Source organism: Bombina bombina, chromosome 6 (assembly GCF_027579735.1).
Source record: "Bombina bombina isolate aBomBom1 chromosome 6, aBomBom1.pri, whole genome shotgun sequence".
In the NCBI taxonomy this organism is placed as follows: Eukaryota; Metazoa; Chordata; class Amphibia; order Anura; family Bombinatoridae; genus Bombina; species Bombina bombina.
Genome location: NC_069504.1, coordinates 1,121,671,509 through 1,121,695,347, shown reverse-complemented (window position 1 = coordinate 1,121,695,347; position 23,839 = coordinate 1,121,671,509). Strand labels below are relative to the sequence as shown.

Sequence of the window (23,839 nt, the reverse complement as noted above, 5' to 3'; positions counted from 1 at the left end):
AAATGATATATTTTTGCTGGTGTCTACTATATCTATCTATTGATTCACAATGGAATCCGTATCACAATAATTACAAAATATTTATGGGAGAATGTTGACAAGAAATGACTGGCAGAGGACAAGAATCTTATACAATATGAAATTCATTCTTCCAGTGGCCATTAGACTTTCACTTACCTTTAAGGCAAACTGACAAGATGTCTTCTCATCAGGCTGGTATCTCAAGCAGAGCATGAAGAAGCCCAGAATGGCAACTGCACTGACCTGCAAAATCACATAATGTGTATCAATGACATATTGGCCAAATAAGAAAACGTCATTGAAAGTATAAATGCATTATAATAGTTATTTTTTTTTTCAAAACCAGAAATTTTCCAAAATGTATCATAATACCTCCTGTAATTACATATTTTAATGACAATAGGCGATATTTGCGCTCCACTTTTCTGGAATGGAAGCATTGTGCTCACGAGAGCGCATTTTCATAGGCATGAGAACCTAGCGCCACAAAGGAGGTAAGACGCGCAGCAAAGGGCAGCAAATTGGGAGCTACAGAGCACTGCAGATCCCGAGAGGGAACTATCGCTGCTGATTTTATCAGTGTCAGAGCACTGCTGGTCCTGAGCGGGACTTCTACTGTGTTTTTAACCCTTTTGTGGGGGTTAAACAAATAGTAATACAGGGTTGCTAATCTTAATTACATGCACTAATGAATTAGAGTATGTAATATTTTAAATAAATAAATTAAATTATTTTCTGCAATGATCAATTAATTACTGTATGAAGATAACTCTAGTTCTGACCATAGACCTAACCATAACTATAAACATATCCCTAACCATAACTCTAGCCCTAACCGTAAATATAACCTTAAAGGGATTGTAAAGATCAAGGAATTAAAGCCCAGTATCAAAAAATACTCTTAAAACATGGGCACTTTAATTCCTTAAACTTCACAAACACTCTTTATTTTTTAAAATACTTACCTATTTGTTACGTAAACAGACCACCGATCCTTCTTCTGTATTTTGCATATCGATGACGAATCCAGCTTCCTCCAATCATTGTACCCCACAAGCTGGATGCCAATGGAGGCACGCAATGATTGGAGGAAGCCGGATTCATCATCAATCTGCAAAATACAGAAGGAGAAGCGGGCGGAGGATCAGCAGTCTGTTTACTGTAACAAAAAGGTATTTTTAAAAAAAAGCATATTTGTAAAGTTCAATGAATTAAAGTGCCCCTGTTTTTAAGAGTATTTTTTGATACTGGGCTTTAATTCCTTAAATGTTATAATCACTTTAACAGTAACTATAGCTCCAACTATATCCCTAACCATCGGAAAGATAGCTCAGCATGCTAATGCACTGAGGTTTGATCCCCGGCGAGGTCCACTCATCCTTCCAGGTCAATAAAATGAGCAGCGCCTTGAGACCCTTACGGGTGATTAACCACGCTTTACAAGTACCCAATATATATATATATATGTGTGCGTGTGTGTAAAACAAGAACAGCACACAACCCTCCAATGAAGATAGCTGTAACCGTAACTCTATCCCTAATTGTTACTCTAATTTTAGCCATAACTATAACTCTAAACCTATCCCTTTCCATAACTCTAGCCCTTACCGTAACTATAACATTAACCGTAACTATAGCTCAAACCATATCCGTAATTGTTACTGTAACCCTAAATGGTAACTCTAGCCCTTACTGTAACGAATGGAGCTTGATGCCCTGTGTTTCTGGCGAGCCTGCTGATATCCCTAATTTTATCTCTGACCCTAACTGTTGCTACAGCTCTAACCATATCCCTAACCATAACTCTAACCTTAACAGTAGCTATAGCTCTAACAATATCCCTAACCATAACTATAGCTCTAACCATATCCCTAACCATAACTGTAACTCTAACAGTAACCATAACTATTGCTCAAACTATAACACCAACACTAGCTCTAACCCTATCCCTAACCATAAATCTAACCTCAACCATAACTATAGCTCTAACTATATCCCTATAGGTAACTCTAGACCTTATCATAACTATAGCTCCAACCATATCCCTATAGGTAACTCTAGACCTTACCATAACTCTAGCTCTAACTATATCCCTAACTGTAACTCTGGACCTAACCATAACTATAGCACTAACCATATCCCTAACCATAAATCTAACCTCAACCATATTTATAGTGCTAACCATTTCCCTATAGGTAACTCTAGCCCTAACCGTAACTATAACTATAACCATATCCATAATTGTAACACAAACCATAACTGTAACTCTACTCTAACCATATCCCTAACCATAACTCTAACCTCAACCATAACTATAGTTCTAACCATGTCCCTAACTGTAACTCTAGACCTAACCATATTTATAGCTCTAACCATTTCCCTATAGGTAACTCTAGCCCTCACCATAACTATAGCTATAACCATATCCCTAATTATGACACTTACCCTAACTGTAACTCTACTCTAACCATATCCCTAACCATAACTCTAATCTCAACCATAACAATAGTTCTAACCATGTCCCTAACTGTAACTCTAGACCTGACCATATCTATTGTTCTAACCATATCTCTAATGGTAACTCTAGCCCTAACCATACCTATAGCTCTAACCATAGCCCTAGTTGTAACACCAACCCTAACTGTAACTCAACTCTAACCATATCCCTAACCATAACTCTAACCTCAACTGTAACTATAGTTCTAACCATGTCCCTAACTGTAACTTTAGACCTAATCATATCTATAGTTCTAACCATATACAGGTGGCCCTCGGTTTACGCCGGTTCAATTTACGCCGTTTCAGAATAACAACCTTTTTTTCAGTCATGGGACTGCTATTGAAAAGCATTGAAAAGCAGTGCACCAATTAAAATAGCCAGTAGGTGGAGCTGTCCGCTTGTGTTTCAGCAAAGTTAAGCAAGTTTAACAGCCTGAAATTGATCTGTGTACACAGATCAGACCAGATCTATTGAGCAAGATTAAGCAGCCACTTCCCTGTTATCTTCCTGTCCAGCTGCTTGAGGTGAGGGTGCCTAACTGCCTATTAATCACTGCAGATTGAATTGCATAGAATAGGTGCAGACCCAATATTATTTAACATGCTAACAATGCAGATAACTGTTTGCAGAAAAATGCAAGTAAAAAAACGTTTTTGTTCATTAAACTTAGTTTGATGATGATACAATCTATATTATTAGGTTTATAATGCTGTTTAGCATTTAAAGTCTTCATTTCAAACCTTTAAAAATAATGTATTAGGTGTTACTTATGACAATTTTGAGAGGGGCCTGGAACCTAACTCCCTCACTTCCCATTGACTTACATTATAAACTGGGTTTTACAACAGTTTCGATTTACAACCATTCCTCCTGGAACCTAACCCCGGCGTAAACTGAGGGCTACCTGTACCTAATTTTATCTCTGACCCTAACTGCTGCTACAACTCTAACCATATCCCTAACCATAACTCTAACCTTCACCGTAACTATAGCTCTCACAATATCCCTAACTGTAACTCTAGACCTTACCATAACTATAGCTCTAACCATATCCCTATGTGTAACTCTAACAGTAACCATAACTATAGCTCAAACTATAACACCAATGCTAACTGTAACTCTAGCTCTATCCCTAACCATAAATCTAAACTCAACCATAACTATAGCTCTAACCATATCCCTATAGGTAACTCTAGACCTAACCATAACTATAGCTCTAACCATATCCCTATAGGTAACTCTAGACCTAACCATAACTCTAGCTCTAACCATACACCTAACTGTAACTCTAGACCTAACCATAACTCTAGCTCTTACCATATACCTAACTGTAACTCTAGACCTAACCATAACTCTAGCTCTAACCATATACCTAACTGTAACTCTAGACCTAACCATAACTCTAGCTCTTACCTTATCCCTATAGGTAACTCTAGACTTAACCATAAATATAGCTCTAAACATATCCCTATAGGTAACTCTAGACCTAACCATAACTCTAGCTCTTACCATATACCTAAATGTAACTCTAGACCTAACCATAACTCTAGCTCTAACCATATACCTAACTGTAACTCTAGACCTAACCATAACTCTAGCTCTAACCATATGCCTTACTGTAACTCTAGACCTAATCATTTCTCTAGCTCTAACCATATCCCTAACTGTAACTCTAGACCTAACCATAACTTTAGCTCTAACCATATCCCTAACCATAAATCTAACCTCAACCGTATTTATAGTGCTAACCATTTCCGTATAGGTAACTCTAGCCCTAAACGTAACTATAGCTATAACATATCCAAAATTGTAACACAAACCATAACTGTAACTCTACTCTAATCATATCCCTAACCATAACTCTAACCTCAACTGTAACTATAGTTCTAACCATGTCCCTAACTGTAACTCTAGACCTAACTATCACTTAGATTACAAATTTTGTGCTAAACAGAGTGCAAAATTAATACCCAAAAAATTGCGTTATTTCATCCTCCATAGAGCTGCCATTACAGTTACTGACAAGCCTCCTTGTGTGTGCGATATGGTGGCGTTAAGCTACATAACGCACAAAAGCTAAGGGCTGCTTTGACGTGCTTGCGCAAACTTTCCCCCTAGACATTAATGGGGAGAGAGTGTTAGAAAAAAACTAACACCTGCGATCGGGGAATGAAATTTCTCCGTAACGCAACCCTATTGATGTCTATGGGTAAAAAAAAGTTACGTTTAAACCTAATACCCTAACATAAACCCCAAGTCTAAACACCCCTAATCTGCTGCCCCTGACATTGCCGATACCTAAATAAAGTTATTAACCCCTAATCTGCCGCTCCTGACATAGCCAACACTAATAAAAATTATTAACCCCATTCCGCTGCTCCCCGACATTGCCGACACTATAATAAAGATATTAACCCCTATTCCGTCACTCCCTGACATCACCAACACTATAATAAAGTTATTAACCCCATAAACTTCCAGCCTCCCACATCTCCACAACTAAATAAACCTATTAACCCCTAAACCTCCGGCCTCCCACATCTCTGCAACTAAATAAACCTATTAACCACTAAACCTCCGGCCTATAGGATGAGAGCTACTGAAATCCTATTGGCTGTAGTAGATATTTTAATTGGTAGTATTTTTTATTTTATTAGAATAGTAAGGTTAGGTTAATTTATAGTTTAATGTTAGTTTTATTTTTATTTCACAGGTAAGTTTTTATTTATTTAAAGATGTGCGGAGATGTGGGAGGCCGGAGGTTTAGGGGTTAATAGCTTTATTAAAAGTGGCGGTGATGTCGGGGAGAGGCGGAATAGGGGTTAATAACTTTATGATAGTGGCGGTGATGTCGGGGAGCGTCGGAATAGGGGTTAATAATTTTTATTAGTGTCGGCAATGTCAGAAGGGGCAGATTAGGGGTTAATAAATTTATTTAATAGTCATGATGTGGGTGGGCAGCAGATTAGGGGTTAATAAGTTTAGTATAGTGTTTGTCTTGAGTGCGGAATGGACGTTGAGTTGCAGGCTAAAATGCTTGTGGTATAGCTATAATGACACGACTTGCAATAGCTGCTTTTACGCTGAAATTGCCATTTTTGCATTGAAATCCATAACGCAAAACTCGTAATCTACCTGTATATCTATAGTTCTAACCATATCCCTAACGGTAACTCTAGCCCTAACCATAACTATAACTATAACCATTTAAACAACAACCTTAAACATAACTCTAACCCTAACCAAATCCCTAACTGCAACTCTAGACCTAATCATAACTATAGCTCTAACCATATTCCTATATGTAACTCTAGCCCAAACTGTAACTATAGCTTCAACTTTATCCCTAATTTTAACACCAACCCTAAGTGTAACTCTAGATCTAACCATAACTCTAACCTCAACCATAACTATAGTTCTAACCATGTCCCTATCAGTAACTCTAGATTTAACCATATCTATAGCTCTAACCATATCCCTATAGGTAACTCTAGCCCTAACCGTAACTATAGCTATAACAATGTAACAACAACCCACACCATAACTCTAGCTCTAACCATATCCCTAACTGTAACTCTAGACCTAACCATAACTATAGCTCTAACCAAATCCCTATAGGTAATGCTAGCCCAAACCGTAACTATAGCTCTAACTTTATCCCTAATTTTAACACCAACCCTATGTTTAACTCTAGATCTAATCATATCCCTAACCATAACTTCAACCTCAACCATAACTATAGGTCTAACCATATCCTTAACTGTAACTCTAGACCTAACCATATCTATAGCTCTAACCATATCCCTATAAGTAACTCTAGCACTAACTGTAACTATAGCTATAACCATGTAACAACAACCCACACCATAACTCTAGCTCTAACCATATCCCTAACTTTAACTCTTAAGCAATTATATCTATAACTATAGCTCTAACCTTATCCTTAATCCTAGTCCTAACCATAACTCTAACCGTACATATATTGCTAACCATAACTTTAGAGCAAACAATATCTCTAATCGTAACTCCAGCCCTGACCTAACCATAGCCCTAGCCTTAATCCTTGCATATACCTAACTATAACTCTAGTTTTAACTCTCACTCTAGCCCAATTCTTGTCCTTATTCGGGCCATAATCCTAACAATGTCCCTAATCCTAACCCTAACCCTTACTCTAGCTTTAACCTTATTCTAGCTTTACCCCTAGCCCTTAACATAAACCTAGTATTAACCCTTGCTCTGACCCAAGTTCTAATTATAGACCTAATCCCAACTAGCCATAATCTAGCTGTTAACCCTCTCTACCACAAAGTTATCACTCAACCATCATGTATTGGGTGATTGGCACTTGGCAGCAAGATGCTCTACATAGACAGAATCTCCACACCCTCAGCTGCACTTTATTGCTAACTTTATTATAGATATAACAGTGTAGACAGATATAGTTCAGAGTCTCAAGATTGTAGATTTCCACCCACGAAGGGCTAGATTATGAGTGGAGTGCTATTTATCACTCCTGCTTGTGTGCTAACTCTGCTATAAGTAAGCTTTTTGTGTGCATCGGGTAGCGCATGTTTTGCAAGTTGAAAGTAAATCATTTTTACACAAGCACTTCCTGAATGAGCACAAAAAGCCGAACTTGGAATAGTGTGACTGCATTAACATATTCCCCCATAGACTTCAATTGAGTGTGAAAAGTGGGGGGGGGGGGGACTAACACCTAAAAATGTTGTGCTAACCCAACCATGTTAAAATGTTCTTCACATAGCAGAATATGTTCTATTTATTCTATATACCTGTATATATTTATACCTATATATCTATATGACTATACAGTATATAGGTATAGATATATACAGATATATAATATAGGAATATCTATTTATAAATACTTGCAACATATTCTGCTAAGTACAGAACATTGAAATGTGAAATATTTACAGTAAATATACAGTATAACACTTTATTAAATATGAATATTGCATAAATAGGCTTTACATGTTTTTAGCTACTTAACTGCAAAGGGCTCCAATGTGTACATATGAGTTTATGTGTTTATATGTGTATATCTGTCTGTAAATACATATATACACATATAAATACATGTACACACACACACACACACACACACATATATATATATATATATATATATGTGTGTACATATGCGTTTATGTGTTTATATGTGTATATCTGTCTGTAAATACATATATACACATATAAATACATGTACACACACACACACACACATATATATATATATATATATATATATATATATATATACTGTATATATATTATATACATATACATATTTAGACATGTGTATGTATGTATCTCTATGTTAAAGCCCTTTGCCTGCCTTTTTTTTTCTTCTAAAACCTGAGATCTCATATCTTTGAGCCCTTATCATTTTTTTATATTTTTTAAAATAATTTTTAATAGATGTTGTTTTTGTCTCGTGTAACAGTTAACTAGAGTTCTGAAGTCACGCTATCCTGAAGCACATTAAATTCAATTGCACTCAAGCGAACGTGTTTACTTACAACTTCTGACGCGCGCAAACACCTGCGATAAACCCCTTTTTCGTTCTCGCACAACAGTTAGCGCGCCACTAGTAATCTAGCCCTAAATGGTTGCATTTTAGTCTTTGAGCCAAATTGCAGCAATTATACTTAAATAATCAGAAATAAAATGATATATCCTCCTGTTACTGGAATTAAGCTACAAATAAACCAAATCTCTGACTCACACGTTCATTACTCAGTTTTTTATATCACTAGTCATTTATTTACTCTCCAGGAATGTAACCTCTCTCAATACAAAGTCGCCTCCTGGTTCGCTCTCAATACGATGAATACAAATGATCAAACCAAACAGGCACAACTGCTGCTGAACCCGGAATACCTTCCCTACACATATCCTTAAGCTAACCTTTTAACAACATAGTGCTAGATTACAAGCGCTAACTGAAGCATGCAAGCAATATGGGGTATTTCTCGGCCCTTTGTGTGCAAGAAATAGTGCACATATTACGAGTTAAAAGGAAAATGCGCAGTTAAATTTAACACGCTTTGGGTTAGCTCGACTTGAGAGCTCTGGTTAAAGGGATATGAAACCCATTTTTTTAAATTCATGATTCAGATAGAGCATGCAGTTTTAAGCAACTTTCTATTTTACTCCTATTATAATTTTTTTGTTCTCTTGGTATCGTTATTTGAAAAACAGGAATGTAAGCTTAGGAGCCGGACTATTTTTGATTCAGCACCTGGGGAGTGCTTGCTGATTGGTGGCTCAATGTTCCCTATCCCTTCAACTGTTACTCAAGACAAAAATGTTGCACAAAACACATATAAATATACATTTAACTGTACAGTTACACTCATAATAACAATGTCTGACAAAAACTTTTTTTTTATTGCATTAAAAAGTGGCTCAAAGATATGAGGTCTCAGGTGTTAGTCTTGTAAAGGGCTTTACCATAGAGATACATACTATATATTATATATATATATAAATATATATATATATGTGTGTGTGTGTGAACATATGTATTTATGTATTTTTATGTGTATACATGTATTTACATACGAAGAGAGAAGCGCTCTACCAGGAACGAACAACAGCTCAGTGGCTTGTTCTATGGCGATTTACCACCCGGAAGCAGCCTCTTTTAGACCAGTGTGCTTTTCACAGAAGAAAACTTTCCTGAAGTATATCAGTCTGATCCTGCCAAGTAAGGTCAGTCCAGCCCCGAAATACCAGGCAATTCTCCTCTGAACAAGGAACATGACAACCCCAGACGATCGTTTCGGCCTCCTATGGGCCTCGTCAGTGAGGTGCAGCCACATTCCTCTAAGCACACTGGGCAAGGAGTCCACGTCTGGTTTCCCCCATCACCCATAGGGAGACTTCCCCAGGGTCATAATAATTTGCATACGAAGAGAGAAGCGCTCTACCAGGAACGAACAACAGCTCAGTGGCTTGTTCTATGGCGATTTACCACCCGGAAGCAGCCTCTTTTAGACCAGTGTGCTTTTCACAGAAGAAAACTTTCCTGAAGTATATCAGTCTGATCCTGCCAAGTAAGGTCAGTCCAGCCCCGAAATACCAGGCAATTCTCCTCTGAACAAGGAACATGACAACCCCAGACGATCGTTTCGGCCTCCTATGGGCCTCGTCAGTGAGGTGCAGCCACATTCCTCTAAGCACACTGGGCAAGGAGTCCACGTCTGGTTTCCCCCCATCACCCATAGGGAGACTTCCCCAGGGTCATAATAATTTGCATACGAAGAGAGAAGCGCTCTACCAGGAACGAACAACAGCTCAGTGGCTTGTTCTATGGCGATTTACCACCCGGAAGCAGCCTCTTTTAGACCAGTGTGCTTTTCACAGAAGAAAACTTTCCTGAAGTATATCAGTCTGATCCTGCCAAGTAAGGTCAGTCCAGCCCCGAAATACCAGGTAATTCTCCTCTGAACAAGGAACATGACAACCCCAGATGATCGTTTCGGCCTCCTATGGGCCTCGTCAGTGAGGTGCAGCCACATTCCTCTAAGCACACTGGGCAAGGAGTCCACGTCTGGTTTCCCCCATCACCCATAGGGAGACTTCCCCAGGGTCATAATAATTTGCATACGAAGAGAGAAGCGCTCTACCAGGAACGAACAACAGCTCAGTGGCTTGTTCTATGGCGATTTACCACCCAGAAGCAGCCTCTTTTAGACCAGTGTGCTTTTCACAGAAGAAAACTTTCCTGAAGTATATCAGTCTGATCCTGCCAAGTAAGGTCAGTCCAGCCCCGAAATACCAGGCAATTTACACACATATATACACATAAACACATAAATACACATAAATACATATGTACACATATATATAAGTGCACTGGAGCCCTTTGCCGTTAAGTAGCTGAAAACAAGTTAAATCATATTTATGCAATATTCATATTTAATAAACTGTTTAACTATGTATGTACTGTAAATATTTCACATTCCAATGTTCTTCACATAGGGGAATATGTTCTAAGTATATTTAAATATATATATATCTGTATATATATCTGTATATATCTATACCTATATATAGTGAGATATATATATATATAGAGAGAGAGAGAGAGAGTGAGAAAGAAAGAGAGATCTATGTTGTGTGTGTGTGTGTGTGTGTGTATATATATATCTGTATATATCTATACCTATATATAATGATATATATATATATATATAGAGAGAGAGAGAGAGAGAGAGAAAGAGAGAGAGAGAGAGAGAGAGAGAGAGAGAGAGAGAGAGAGAGAGAGAGAAAAGATCTACCTGCAAACACTACAAGGGAAACCTTTAGGAAACATTATCTGGTCTTGTGCTTCTGCTACATTCTTAAAAACCACAAATATGATCTCAATGAATTCCGTTCCTTTTATCGGCTGTGCAGGGCAGTGACAGAAGCTTTGCAGATCAGGCACAACTGGGGCGTATTCACTTTACTATACAAAGGAATCGTGAGATTTGTGAAGCTATTTGGCAGTTCTGTAGAAGTCAGTTTTGCCATTAAAATAATTTGTCAAAATATTTCACAAGGTTGTTTTTGGCACCAGGTAGAAAAATGGTAGTTAACAGACAGTTTTGTGTAAGTTCAGTAATAAAATTCAAGTGAATGCTGTGTCCATGTCACATTTTCTGCAAACAAGTTTTGCAAATCGGAAAGCTAATAATAAATGTGTAAAAACTGTATGATTTAGAACCAGCCCTGAAATTGCATATTTTAAGGGATTAAAGACCCAATTATAGCTATTCATGTATATATCTGTATATATATCTATACATATATATATATATATATATATATATATATATATATATATATATATATATATATATATATATATATATACAGGGAGTGCAGAATTATTAGGCAAGTTGTATTTTTGAGGATTAATTTTATTATTGAACAACAACCATGTTCTCAATGAACCCAAAAAACTCATTAATATCAAAGCTGAATAGTTTTGGAAGTAGTTTTTAGTTTGTTTTTAGTTATAGCTATTTTAGGGGGATATCTGTGTGTGCAGGTGACTATTACTGTGCATAATTATTAGGCAACTTAACAAAAAACAAATATATACCCATTTCAATTATTTATTTTTACCAGTGAAACCAATATAACATCTCAACATTCACAAATATACATTTCTGACATTCAAAAACAAAACAAAAACAAATCAGTGACCAATATAGCCACCTTTCTTTGCAAGGACACTCAAAAGCCTGCCATCCATGGATTCTGTCAGTGTTTTGATCTGTTCACCATCAACATTGCGTGCAGCAGCAACCACAGCCTCCCAGACACTGTTCAGAGAGGTGTACTGTTTTCCCTCCTTGTAAATCTCACATTTGATGATGGACCACAGGTTCTCAATGGGGTTCAGATCAAGTGAACAAGGAGGCCATGTCATTAGATTTTCTTCTTTTATACCCTTTCTTGCCAGCCACGCTGTGGAGTACTTGGACGCGTGTGATGGAGCATTGTCCTGCATGAAAATCATGTTTTTCTTGAAGGATGCAGACTTCTTCCTGTGCCACTGCTTGAAGAAGGTGTCTTCCAGAAACTGGCAGTAGGACTGGGAGTTGAGCTTGACTCCATCCTCAACCCGAAAAGGCCCCACAAGCTCATCTTTGATGATACCAGCCCAAACCAGTACTCCACCTCCACCTTGCTGGCGTCTGAGTCGGACTGGAGCTCTCTGCCCTTTACCAATCCAGCCACGGGCCCATCCATCTGGCCCATCAAGATTCACTCTCATTTCATCAGTCCATAAAACCTTAGAAAAATCAGTCTTGAGATATTTCTTGGCCCAGTCTTGACGTTTCAGCTTGTGTGTCTTGTTCAGTGGTGGTCGTCTTTCAGCCTTTCTTACCTTGGCCATGTCTGTGAGTATTGCACACCTTGTGCTTTTGGGCACTCCAGTGATGTTGCAGCTCTGAAATATGGCCAAACTGGTGGCAAGTGGCATCTTGGCAGCTGCACGCTTGACTTTTCTCAGTTCATGGGCAGTTATTTTGCGCCTTGGTTTTTCCACACGCTTCTTGCGACCCTGTTGACTATTTTGAATGAAACGCTTGATTGTTCGATGATCACGCTTCAGAAGCTTTGCAATTTTAAGAGTGCTGCATCCCTCTGCAAGATATCTCACTATTTTTGACTTTTCTGAGCCTGTCAAGTCCTTCTTTTGACCCATTTTGCCAAAGGAAAGGAAGTTGCCTAATAATTATGCACACCTGATATAGGGTGTTGATGTCATTAGACCACACCCCTTCTCATTACAGAGATGCACATCACCTAATATGCTTAATTGGTAGTAGGCTTTCGAGCCTATACAGCTTGGAGTAAGACAACATGCATAAAGAGGATGATGTGGTCAAAATACTCATTTGCCTAATAATTCTGCACTCCCTGTATATAAATATACATATATAGGTATAGATATATATTTTACCAAAATACCATCAGATATATGTTTAAATATGTATTTATAAATGAATAAAACATATCCTGCTATTTGAAGAACATTGGAATGTGAAATATTCATATTTCTAAGTCGGGCTAGTGCACATAAGAAAATGGGATTGTGTGTGCGCGAGTACGGTGTTAGGTTTCCCCCCCCACACACACTTTTTTTGCTCCATTGACTTCTATGGGGGAATACGTGAGCGTACACGCGATATTCTAAGTTTGGCTTTTTTCCCTCAGACTAGCGCGCAAGGGAAAACAGTTTACTCTCAACTTATAATACATACGCAACCCGACGAGCACAAAAAGCTGAACTTCTAGAGCAGTTAATTAATAAGTGCTCCACTTGTAATCTGGCCCAATATGGGTATTAGAAGTATGAAAAACGATTTGTTTGTTAGATTGTAAAAGTAACTTTAAAAGAGCAAGGATCTTAAGCCTTTTCCTAAAAAGAATAAATGTTTGGTTAGTCTTAAGGAGAGCCAGCAGAAGACTCTCTAAATAAACTACTTTTAGAGGAAATGTCTGTTGTATAAAACTAGTAACACTGGTCTGCAGGGCTTCTCTATTAAAGGGGTACTAATTTAATAATGTAATTATATCTTTAATTCTATTTAGTAATAAAACTTCCTCCCTGGAGCCATTCAGACTCTGCCCCTCTATGCCAGGGGAGGTTTTCAGAATGTTAGTAGGTTTATTGCATATACGCCAATTTCTCCAACAGAGATAAACATAGCTCTGTACATTTAGCATACACAGCAATATCACAGGAAGGCTTTTATTTATAGAGTTTATAGAGGATGGCATGCAGTAAAAATACACAGAAACATAAACAGCACTTTTATTGAAACAGTAAACAGCTTGTCTGCAAATTATAACTGCAAGACAGACAGACGTATAGGAAGACAGACAGACAGATATAGATAGATAGACAGATAGATAGAGATAGATAGACAGATAAATGATAGATAGATAGATAGATAGATAGATAGATAGATGGATGATAGACAGTCAGACATACATAGACAGACAGACATAGGAGTATATTTATTTTAGTGCGGATGGACATGATACAATGTAGCGTATCATGTCCGCTGCACATCGATAAATGCCAACAGCATAGGCTGTTGGCATTTATCATTGCACCAGCAGTTCTTGTGAACTGCTTGTGCAATGCCACCCCCTGCAGATTTGCAGCCAATCGGTTGCTAGCAGGGGGTGTCAATCAACTCGATCGTATTTGATCGGTTTGATTTCTGTCCGCGGCCTCAGAGAAGGCGGACAAGTTATGGAGCAGCGGTCTTTAGACCACTGCTTCATAACTTCTGTTTCCGGTGAGCCTGAAGGCCCGCTGGGATAAATTGACCCCAAAGATAAATAGACAGACAGACAGACAGAAAATGCTATTTCTAATTGCAGTAGTCTGGATCTAAGCAGACAAATTAGGAACAATAGACTATTTTTAATCATTAAATGCACCAATCAATTCACATAAAAAGTGTAGTTTTGTTTTAATAACGAGTTTTATTCTGACAGTTTTCTGGATCAACAACTCTAAAAGAGTAATGAGGTGACTGTGTATAATAACTATAAATATGTGTTTGCTGAAGTGGCTGCTACATATAATAATCAGCTCTCAGTGCTGACTCATATTTCCCCTGCTGGAAATTGCAGTTTGTAGAAATCCCCTCACGGTTTACTTGAAGTCTGTATAAATAGTATGTGTGTATGTGTGTATATATAGTGTATATATGTGTGTGTAGTGTGTATATATAGTGTATATATGTGTGTGTAGTGTGTATATATAGTGTATATATGTGTGTGTAATGTGTATATGTGTGCATGTGATGTGTATGTGTAGTGTGTATATATAGTGTATATATGTGTGTGTATATATAGTGTATATATGTGTGTGTAGTGTGTATATGTGTGTATGTGATGTGTATGTGTAGTGTATATCTGTTTGTGTGTATTGTGTTTATTTGTATTTGTGTGTATGTTTAGTGTATATGTGTATGTGTGTGTGTGTATGTGTATATATATATATATATGTGTGTGTGTGTGTGTGTGTGTGTGGTGTGTATGTGTAGTGTATATCTGTTTGTGTGTATTGTGTTTATTTGTGTTTGTGTGTATGTTTAGTGTATATGTGTGTGTGTGTATATATATATATATATATATGTGTGTGTGTGTGTGGTGTGTATGTGCAGTGTATATCTGTTTGTGTGTATTGTGTTTATTTGTGTTTGTGTGTATGTTTAGTGTATATGTGTATGTATGTGTGTATATATATATATATATATATATATATATATGTGTGTGTGTGGTGTGTATGTGTAGTGTATATCTGTTTGTGTGTATTGTGTTTATTTGTGTTTGTGTGTATGTTTAGTGTATATGTGTATGTGTATATATGTGTGTATATATAGTGCATATATGTGTGTGTAGTGTGTATATGTGTAGTGTATATCTGTTTGTGTGTATTGTGTTTATTTGTATTTGTGTGTATGTTTAGTGTATATGTGTGTGTATGTGTATATATGTGTGTGTATGTGTGTATATATAGTGTATATATGTGTGTGTAGTGTGTATATGTGTAGTGTATATCTGTTTGTGTGTATTGTGTTTATTTGTATTTGTGTGTATGTTTAGTGTATATGTGTATGTGTATATATGTGTGTGTATGTGTGTGTATATATAGTGTATATATATATATATGTGTGTAGTGTGTATATGTGTAGTGTATATCTGTTTGTGTGTATTGTGTTTATTTGTATTTGTGTGTATGTTTAGTGTATATGTGTATGTGTGTGTATGTATGTATATATATATATACTAGTACTAAAGCCTGTGTACACGGGCCATTTTTTGCAGTACAGCGGTCCCACCCCTTGCTCTCTCCCCCCTCTCTTTTCCTCTCTTTTGCTTTCTCTCCCCCCTCTCCTTTGTTCTCTGTCTCCCCTCTTTTGCTCTCTCTCTCCCCTCTTTTGCTCTCTCTCTCCCCTCTTTGGCTCTCTCCCTCCTTTCTTTTGCTCTCTCTCCCCCCTCTTTGGCTCTCCCCCCCCCTCTTTGGCTCCCCCCCCTCTTTGGCTCTCTCCCCTCTTTTGCTCTCTTTCCTCTTTGGCTCTCTCTCTCCCCCCCTTTGGCTCTCCCCCTCCCCCCTTTGGCTCTCTCTCCCCCCTCTTTGGCTCTCTCCCCTCTTTTGCTCTCTCTCCTCTTTGGCTCTCTTTCCTCTTTGGCTCTCTCTCTCCCCCCTCTTTGGCTCTCCACTTCCCTTTGCCCCCCCCCCCCCTCTTTGGCTCTCCCCCCCCTCTTTTGCTCTCTCTCTCACCTCTTTGGCTCTCTCCCACCTCTTTTGTTCTCTCCCCCCTCTTTTGTTCTCTCCCCCTCTTTGGCGCTCTCCCCCCCTTTTTGGCTCTCCCCCCCCTCTTTGGCTCTGCCCCCCCCTCTTTGGCTCTGTCCCCCCCCCCTCTTTGGCTCTCTCTCCCCCCTCTTTGGCTCTCTCCCCCCTCTTTTGTTCTCTCCCCCCTCTTTTGTTCTCTCCCCCCTCTTTGGCGCTCTCCCCCCCTTTTTGGCTCTGCCCCCCCTCTTTGGCTCTGTCCCCCCTCTTTGGCTCTGTCCCCCCCTCTTTGGCTCTCTCTCCCCCCTCTTTGGCTCTCTCCCCTCTTTTGCTCTCCTCTTTGGCTCTCTTTCCTCTTTGGCTCTCTCTCTCTCCCCCCTCTTTGGCTCTCCCCCCCCCTTTGGCTCCCCCCCCCCTCTTTGGCTCTCTCTCCCCCCTCTTTGGCTCTCTCTCCCCCCTCTTTGGCTCTTTTTCCTTTTTGGCTCTCTCCCCCCTCTTTGGCTCTCCCCCCCTTCTCTTTGGCTCTCCCCCCCCTTCTCTTTGGCTCTCCCCCCCTTCTCTTTGACTCTCCCCCCCTTCTCTTTGGCTCTCTCCCCCCCCCCCTTTGGCTCCCCCCCCCCTTTGGCTCTCCCCCCCCTTTGGCTCTCTCCCCCCTCTTTGGCTCTCTCCTTTTTGGCTCTTTTTCCTCTTTGGCTCTCTCTCCCCCCCCTCTTTGGCTCTCCCCACCTTCTCTTTGGTTCTCCCCCCCCCTTCTCTTTGGCTCTCCCCCCCTTCTCTTTGGCTCTCCCCCCCTTCTCTTTGGCTCTCCCCCCCCTTCTCTTTGGCTCTCCCCCCCCTTCTCTTTGGCTCTCCCCCACCCTTCTCTTTGGCTCTCCCCCCCCTTCTCTTTGTCTCTCTCTCCCCCCCCCCTTCTCTTTGGCTCTCTCTCCCCCCTCTTTGGCTCTCTCCCCCCCTCTTTTGCCCTTCTCCCCCCCCCCTCTCCTGCTCCCTCTCTGGCTCTGTCTTCCCATCGCGGGACCCCGCCCTCGCGACACCAGGCCACGCCCCTCGCGACACCCGTCCACGCCCCTCGCGGCGCCCGTCCACGCCCCCATCGCAACGCTCCCGTCGGCCACAAACAGCTGTGAGGTCTGGGGAGCGCGCTCCATATCTCTTGCCACAGGCTGTTTCAATCAGCTTACCTCGCGCTCCCCAGACCTCACAGCTGTTTGTGTACCTCGCGCTCCCTATCTCAAGGCCAAGTGTTTGTCTCTACTGCTCATGACGGCTTCAGACAAACACTTGGCCTTTTCTAATATAGGATATATATATATATATATATATATATATGTGTGTGTGGTGTGTATGTGTAGTGTGTGTGTTGTGTATGTGTAATATATATATATATATATATATATATATATATACTGCATAAATATGTGTGTGTGTAGTGTGTATATGTGTATGTGTGTGGTGTGTATGTGTAGTGTGTATGTGCAATGTATATATATATATATATATATATATATATATATATATATGTTTGTATATGTGTGTGGTGTGTATGTGTAGTGTGTGTGTTGTGTATGTGTGCATAAATAGTGTATATTTGTGTATGTGATGTGTATGTGTAGTGTATATCTGTTTGTGTGTATTGTGTTTATTTGTGTTTCTGTGTATGTTTAGGGTATATGTGTGTGTGTGTGTATATATATATATATATATATATATATATATATGTGTGTGTGGTCTGTATGTGTAGTGTGTATGTTTAGTGTATATGTGTATGTGTGTGTGTATGTGTATATATATATATGTGTGTGTGTGTGGTGTGTATGTGTAGTGTGTGTGTTGTGTTGTGTATGTGTATGTATAATGTGTATATATATATATATATATATATATATATACTGTATAAATATGTGTATGCGTAGTGTGTATATGTGTGGTGTGTATGTGTAGTGTGTGTGTTGTGTATGTGTAATATATATATATATATATATATATACTGTATAAATATGTGTGTGTGTAGTGTGTATATGTGTATGTATGTGTAGTGTGTATATGTGTATGTGTGTGGTGTGTATGTGTACTGTGTGTGTTGTGTGTGTAATGTGTGTATATATATATATATATATATATATATATATATATATATACTGTATATATGTGTGTGTGTGTAATGTGTATATGTGTATGTGTAGTGTATATATGTGTGTGTGGTGTGTATGTGTGGTGTGTATGTATAGTGTATATATATATGTGTGTGTGTGTGTGTGTAATGTATATATATATATATATATATATATATATATATATAGACTGTATATATGTGTGTGTGTGTAGTGTATATATGTGTGTGGTGTGTATGTATAGTGTATATATATATGTGTGTCTGTGTGTGTAGTGTGTATATGTGTATGTGTAGTGTATATATATATATATGTGTGTCTGTGTGTAGTGTGTATATGTGTATGTATAGTGTATATATATATATATATATATATGTGTGTGTGGTGTGTATGTATAGTGTATATGTGTGTGTGTGTGTGTATGTGTATATATGTGTGTATATGTGTGTGTATGTGTGTATGTATGTATGTGTGTATATGTGTATGTGTAGTGTATATATATATATATATATATATATATATATGTGTGTGTGGTGTGTATGTGTGGTGTGTATGTATAGTGTGTGTATGTGTAATGTATATATATATATATATATATATATACTGTATATATGTGTGTGTGTGTGTAGTGTGTATATGTGTATGTATAGTGTATATATATATGTGTGTGTGTGGTGTGTATGTATAGTGTGTCTTTATCTATAAAGGGCATTTGTAGCTGCCATATGCAAAAAAAAGTATTATATTAGTTAACCTCCAGTAAAGCTTCACAAGACCCCCACACTGGGACATTTTTCTCTGTAGTGCACGTGCTCCTTCACTGCCTGTCTCCATGGTTTCCTTTTAACACACGAACATAAACAGTGGATCGTGCTAGGTGCCAGGTTGCATGCGCCTGAGTTGCGAGTGTGCCACACTATAGAAAATAACTATTCTAGCTTGAGGCTTGCCAGGGAGCCTTACTGGAAGGGAGTTAATAGGTATGATACTATTTTTATATAGCAATAAATGTCCTTTATAGATATAGACGCAGTATTGTATGTTGATGCCAGATCATCTCTTTAATATTTATAACAAACTCTGTGAAACTCTACCATGAACAGAACCTTGTCTGATAAAATGCCGTTCGACAACATGGACAGCAACACTTTATTTAAAGTCATTACAGTCTTATTAACGTTTACCTACTGTCTGAAACAGATCACTAGTGTTACATATAGCCAGACCTAGTTAAAGTGGCACTGACATCAGAAGGGATATATTGGTTCAGATTACCATGATATTGCAGTACACCCCCAGCCATGTAAGATTCCAGTAAATCGTGCTGCATGGAACGCCTCTAGGGACATGAAACCCAAATATTTTCTTTTATGATTTGGATAGAACATACAATTTAAAACAACTTTGCAATTTACTTCTATTATCAAATTTGCTTCATTTTATTGGTATCCTTTACTGATGGTACAGCAATGCACTACTGGGAGCTAGATAAACATATCAGTAAACCAATGACAAGAGGCAAATATATGAAGCCACCAATCAGCAGCTAGCTTCCTGCTGCGGTGCCTAGGTATTTTTTTCAACAAAGGATATCAAAAGAACAGCAAAATAGATAATAGAAGAAAATTCTAAAGTTGTTTAAATTATATGCTGTATCTTTATCATGAAAGAAATGTTTTGGGTTTTATATCCCTTTAAGTACAATTTGTAAAGTAAACTATTATATTATTTTACCCAGTGAATCTTTCTGTATTACTACTATATATATAGAGATTCGATTTTACATTGTGGGCATTTCCAACTGTTAGTTATCTATTTGCTTTTTAAAGTGGAAAATAAAATATAATATATTTGTGCTTGCAACAATGTGATACAAATAGTGCTTGGGATACAGGCACGCTCCTAAGCCTACCTCAATATGCTTACATGGGAAGACACTATCATTTCAATGAAAGAGGTAAATTCTAAAATGAAATTGACCTTGTCAGCTTTGAAATAACGAGAAACAACTGATATTTAACAAGGGCAATTGTGTCTTTCTAAATTCCTCATGCTGAGATGAGGGTTAGGAGAAAAATCCGGACCACACCCAGAAAATGCCCCTGGTCAACTATATTGTCCAGACACCTCTCGTTCTATCCACTGAAATTACTTTTTTATAACAAAACTGACGTGAATATTTAACCAATACAATCATTTACAGAAGCTATATTGCAAACATGTTCTTGAAGAAAGTGCTGTGGTTTTAATTTGTACTCTTTGTCCTCGCGTTGCTAGCGGTTCTTGTTTAATGAGCGAGATGTACTGGGCACATCACATAATTATAAATATTAATTGTATGAACAACCACTAACAAAATGTTAGAAATAACAGGTAAAGTGGAGCTTATAGTGATAGTAAGGGATTTTAATTGATCATTTCTTATGAAGATGTGCTGTAACTTACTTTTCATCTACCCGTTCGTATTTTTCTTGAACTAAAGGCTTGAACTGTTCTCCACGCTGTGCTCTAGCTACAAAAAAAGTACCGTACGGCTAAAGCGCCAATTGGAGAACAGTTCAAACCATTAGCTCACAAAAATATGAGTTTTGAAGTGTGCAGTGGAGCGTAGGGTATTAAAATGGCAAGTAAGTTACAGGGCTTTATTAGTAGTGGTCAATTAAAGTCAATCTAAAATATCACTTAGATTTACGGAACAATATTAACACCTATCAAGTTTACCTTCACCTTAATTAATTTTGAATATGACCTCACTTACTAAGGGCGAGATTATCTAGGGAATCTAAAAAGTACTGTGAGGTCCCTCAAAATTTTTTATAAAGGCATAAAGATAATATCAGGGCAGGCTCTAATTTATATCTCACTCCATAATATAATAATAATCTAGATCAATATGTCCTGTGTAGAACATCCTTCTGCAAATCTTTTTATACTTTTAGGCTTTTCAAACGTCAGAAGCCATTTCCTACACAAAACTCCAGAAAACTGTTTAAAACAAACTATTTAAAATCTTTCTAGGAAAAATGACAAAGCAGTGTGTTTTTCACTTCCTGTTTTAGAGGTTATAAATAATGATATTTTTTTTTGTTTCTTTTTCCCTTCCCAAGTTCCAATTTAAATGTCAAGTCCAAAAAGTTCTGACCAGGCACGTGCAGATTAACAGATGGTCAGCGCTCAGATGCCATAGCAGGGATGGGCAGCTGTGTCTGGAATCAAACTCAGATATCAGCTTTCCCATAATCCTACAAATATATGTTATGAATTTAAAAAGCGATTCTTGACAGCTTGCCAACTGATTTCATGAAATCCTGAAATGTCATTTTAAAGAACAGAATTTAAATATTTTAAGAAAGAGCTGCTAAACACTGATGATCATAGTGGTTTAAAATTTAATGAAATATTAAACAAACATTAACATTATTATTTTTTCTTTTAAATCCATAATATTTAACAATTAAGGGTCAGATTACAAGTGGCATGTTAATAGTTACATATGTATTTATATGTGTATATACTGTATGTATTTATATGTGTATATATGTATGTATATGTGTACATATGTATTTATGTGTGTATATATGTATTTACAGACATATATATATATATATATATATACACATATAAACACATAAATACTTATGTATACATAAATAGACACATATATATATATATAAGTGCATGAAAGTTTACATTGCACCGTATTTTACAAATACTTACCTTTTACTTTTTCAAAGCCGGATCGGCATCCCCCGCCTGCAGGTCCTCTGTAAATATGTCACCAATGACGAAATTGGCTTCCTCCAATCATGGCTTCCCCCCTAGAGCGTCCATCTTGGGAGGCCCTGATATGATTGGAGGAAGACGGTTAAGTCATTGGTGACGTATTTACAGAGGACCTGCAGGCGGGGGATGCCGATCCGGCTTTGAAGAAGTAAAAGGTAAGTATTTGTAAAATACAGTGCAATGTAAACTTTCATTAATTAAAGTGCACCTGTTTTTAATAGTATATTTAAAAATCAGGCACTAATTAATAAAAGTTTACACTTTAACAAAATGTTATACTGTGAATTTACTGTAAATATTTCACATTCCATTTTTCTGTATATAGCAGAATATTTTCTATGTATTTGTAAGCAGATATTTCTATATAAATCTGAATATATTGATACCTATATATAATCATGTATATATATATTTTCTTCACTCTCTATCTCCCTCTTTCTCTCTCTCTTTAAATGTATATATATATATATATAGATATATATATATATATATATATATATATATATATATATATATATATATATATATATAGAGAGAGAGAGAGAGAGAGAGAGAAAGAAAGAAAGGTATAAATATATATTTTAGAAAAAAACATCAAATATATTTAGTGTGATGGATTCCCCAGCTACCCCGACTGGGTAGCTCCGCCAGAAGGGTCCTGCTTCCTCCCTGCTGACTGCAGCTGTGTAGCTGCCAAGTGACTACAGCCAGTAGCCCACCCTGATACCAGACAGCACCAGTCTTCAGGATCCCACCCTGTGACAGACTCGGCTACCCTGACTGGGTAGCTCTGCCAGAGGGTCCTTCCTATCCCCACCAACAGGTCGCTATGTAGCAGAGAAAGTGATTATAGCAGGAGTCCACCCAAATAACTAGACAGACTAGCATTCAGGTGAAACAAGAACTGGTTTTATTAGGAAACACACACACCTTTTATACACAAACAAAGGGTCTTATCTCACTCCTAAATCTCCCACCATTCCAGCCCCTCCAGACAGGCTGGTGCCTGCCATAGCAGCCACAGTCCCAGGACACAGAGGTGGTGGTTTTGGAGTGATCCCGGGGGCACTTCCATGGTGTCCCCAGATGCCCCAGTCCAAAAAGCGGCATGATTCGTTACAGCCCTTAAAGATAGGGGGTTTGGGGTGTCCAAGACCCCCGGTTCCCAAGGGAGCTCCCCACCTCTTGTCCTCCATAGGGGCTACCAATCCCCAAAAGAGCGGAGCTCTGGGGCAAAGGGCCGCTGGAGTGACCAGGAGTAAAGTTAGTGGGTGTCAGGCGTGATGCGGCCGACCTTGAGTTTCAGGAGCCCGGCCAGCCTGAGAGGAGTTAGGCGGGTATCCGTTGTGGTCCGGCTGGCCGGCAGTTCTAGGAGCCTGGCCAGCCTAGAAGGGTTTTCCCAGTCAGTGATCAGCTTTTCTCTGACAAATTTCACATGGTAGAAACAACAGATATCACAAATCTGGGAGAAGCCCTGCAATGGCCAAATCTTATGTACAAAGGAGTTAACCAGGTAGTAGGTGGGTGGGGGGAAGCCTTGGTGGTCATGTAGAAATATGTATTTATAGATAAATAGAA

At 38.3% G+C, this 23,839-nt stretch overlaps 1 protein-coding gene across 1 annotated transcript in view; it reads right to left on the bottom strand.

Annotated features, from left to right (window-relative positions):
* SSPN (sarcospan) overlaps nt 1–23,839 on the bottom strand; it is a 150,252-nt gene that overhangs the window by 108,628 nt on the left and 17,785 nt on the right. The window contains exon 2 of the mRNA XM_053719090.1: nt 178–264. Coding sequence (XP_053575065.1) covers nt 178–264 — 87 coding nt within the window. The remainder of the gene's footprint in view (nt 1–177; nt 265–23,839) is intronic.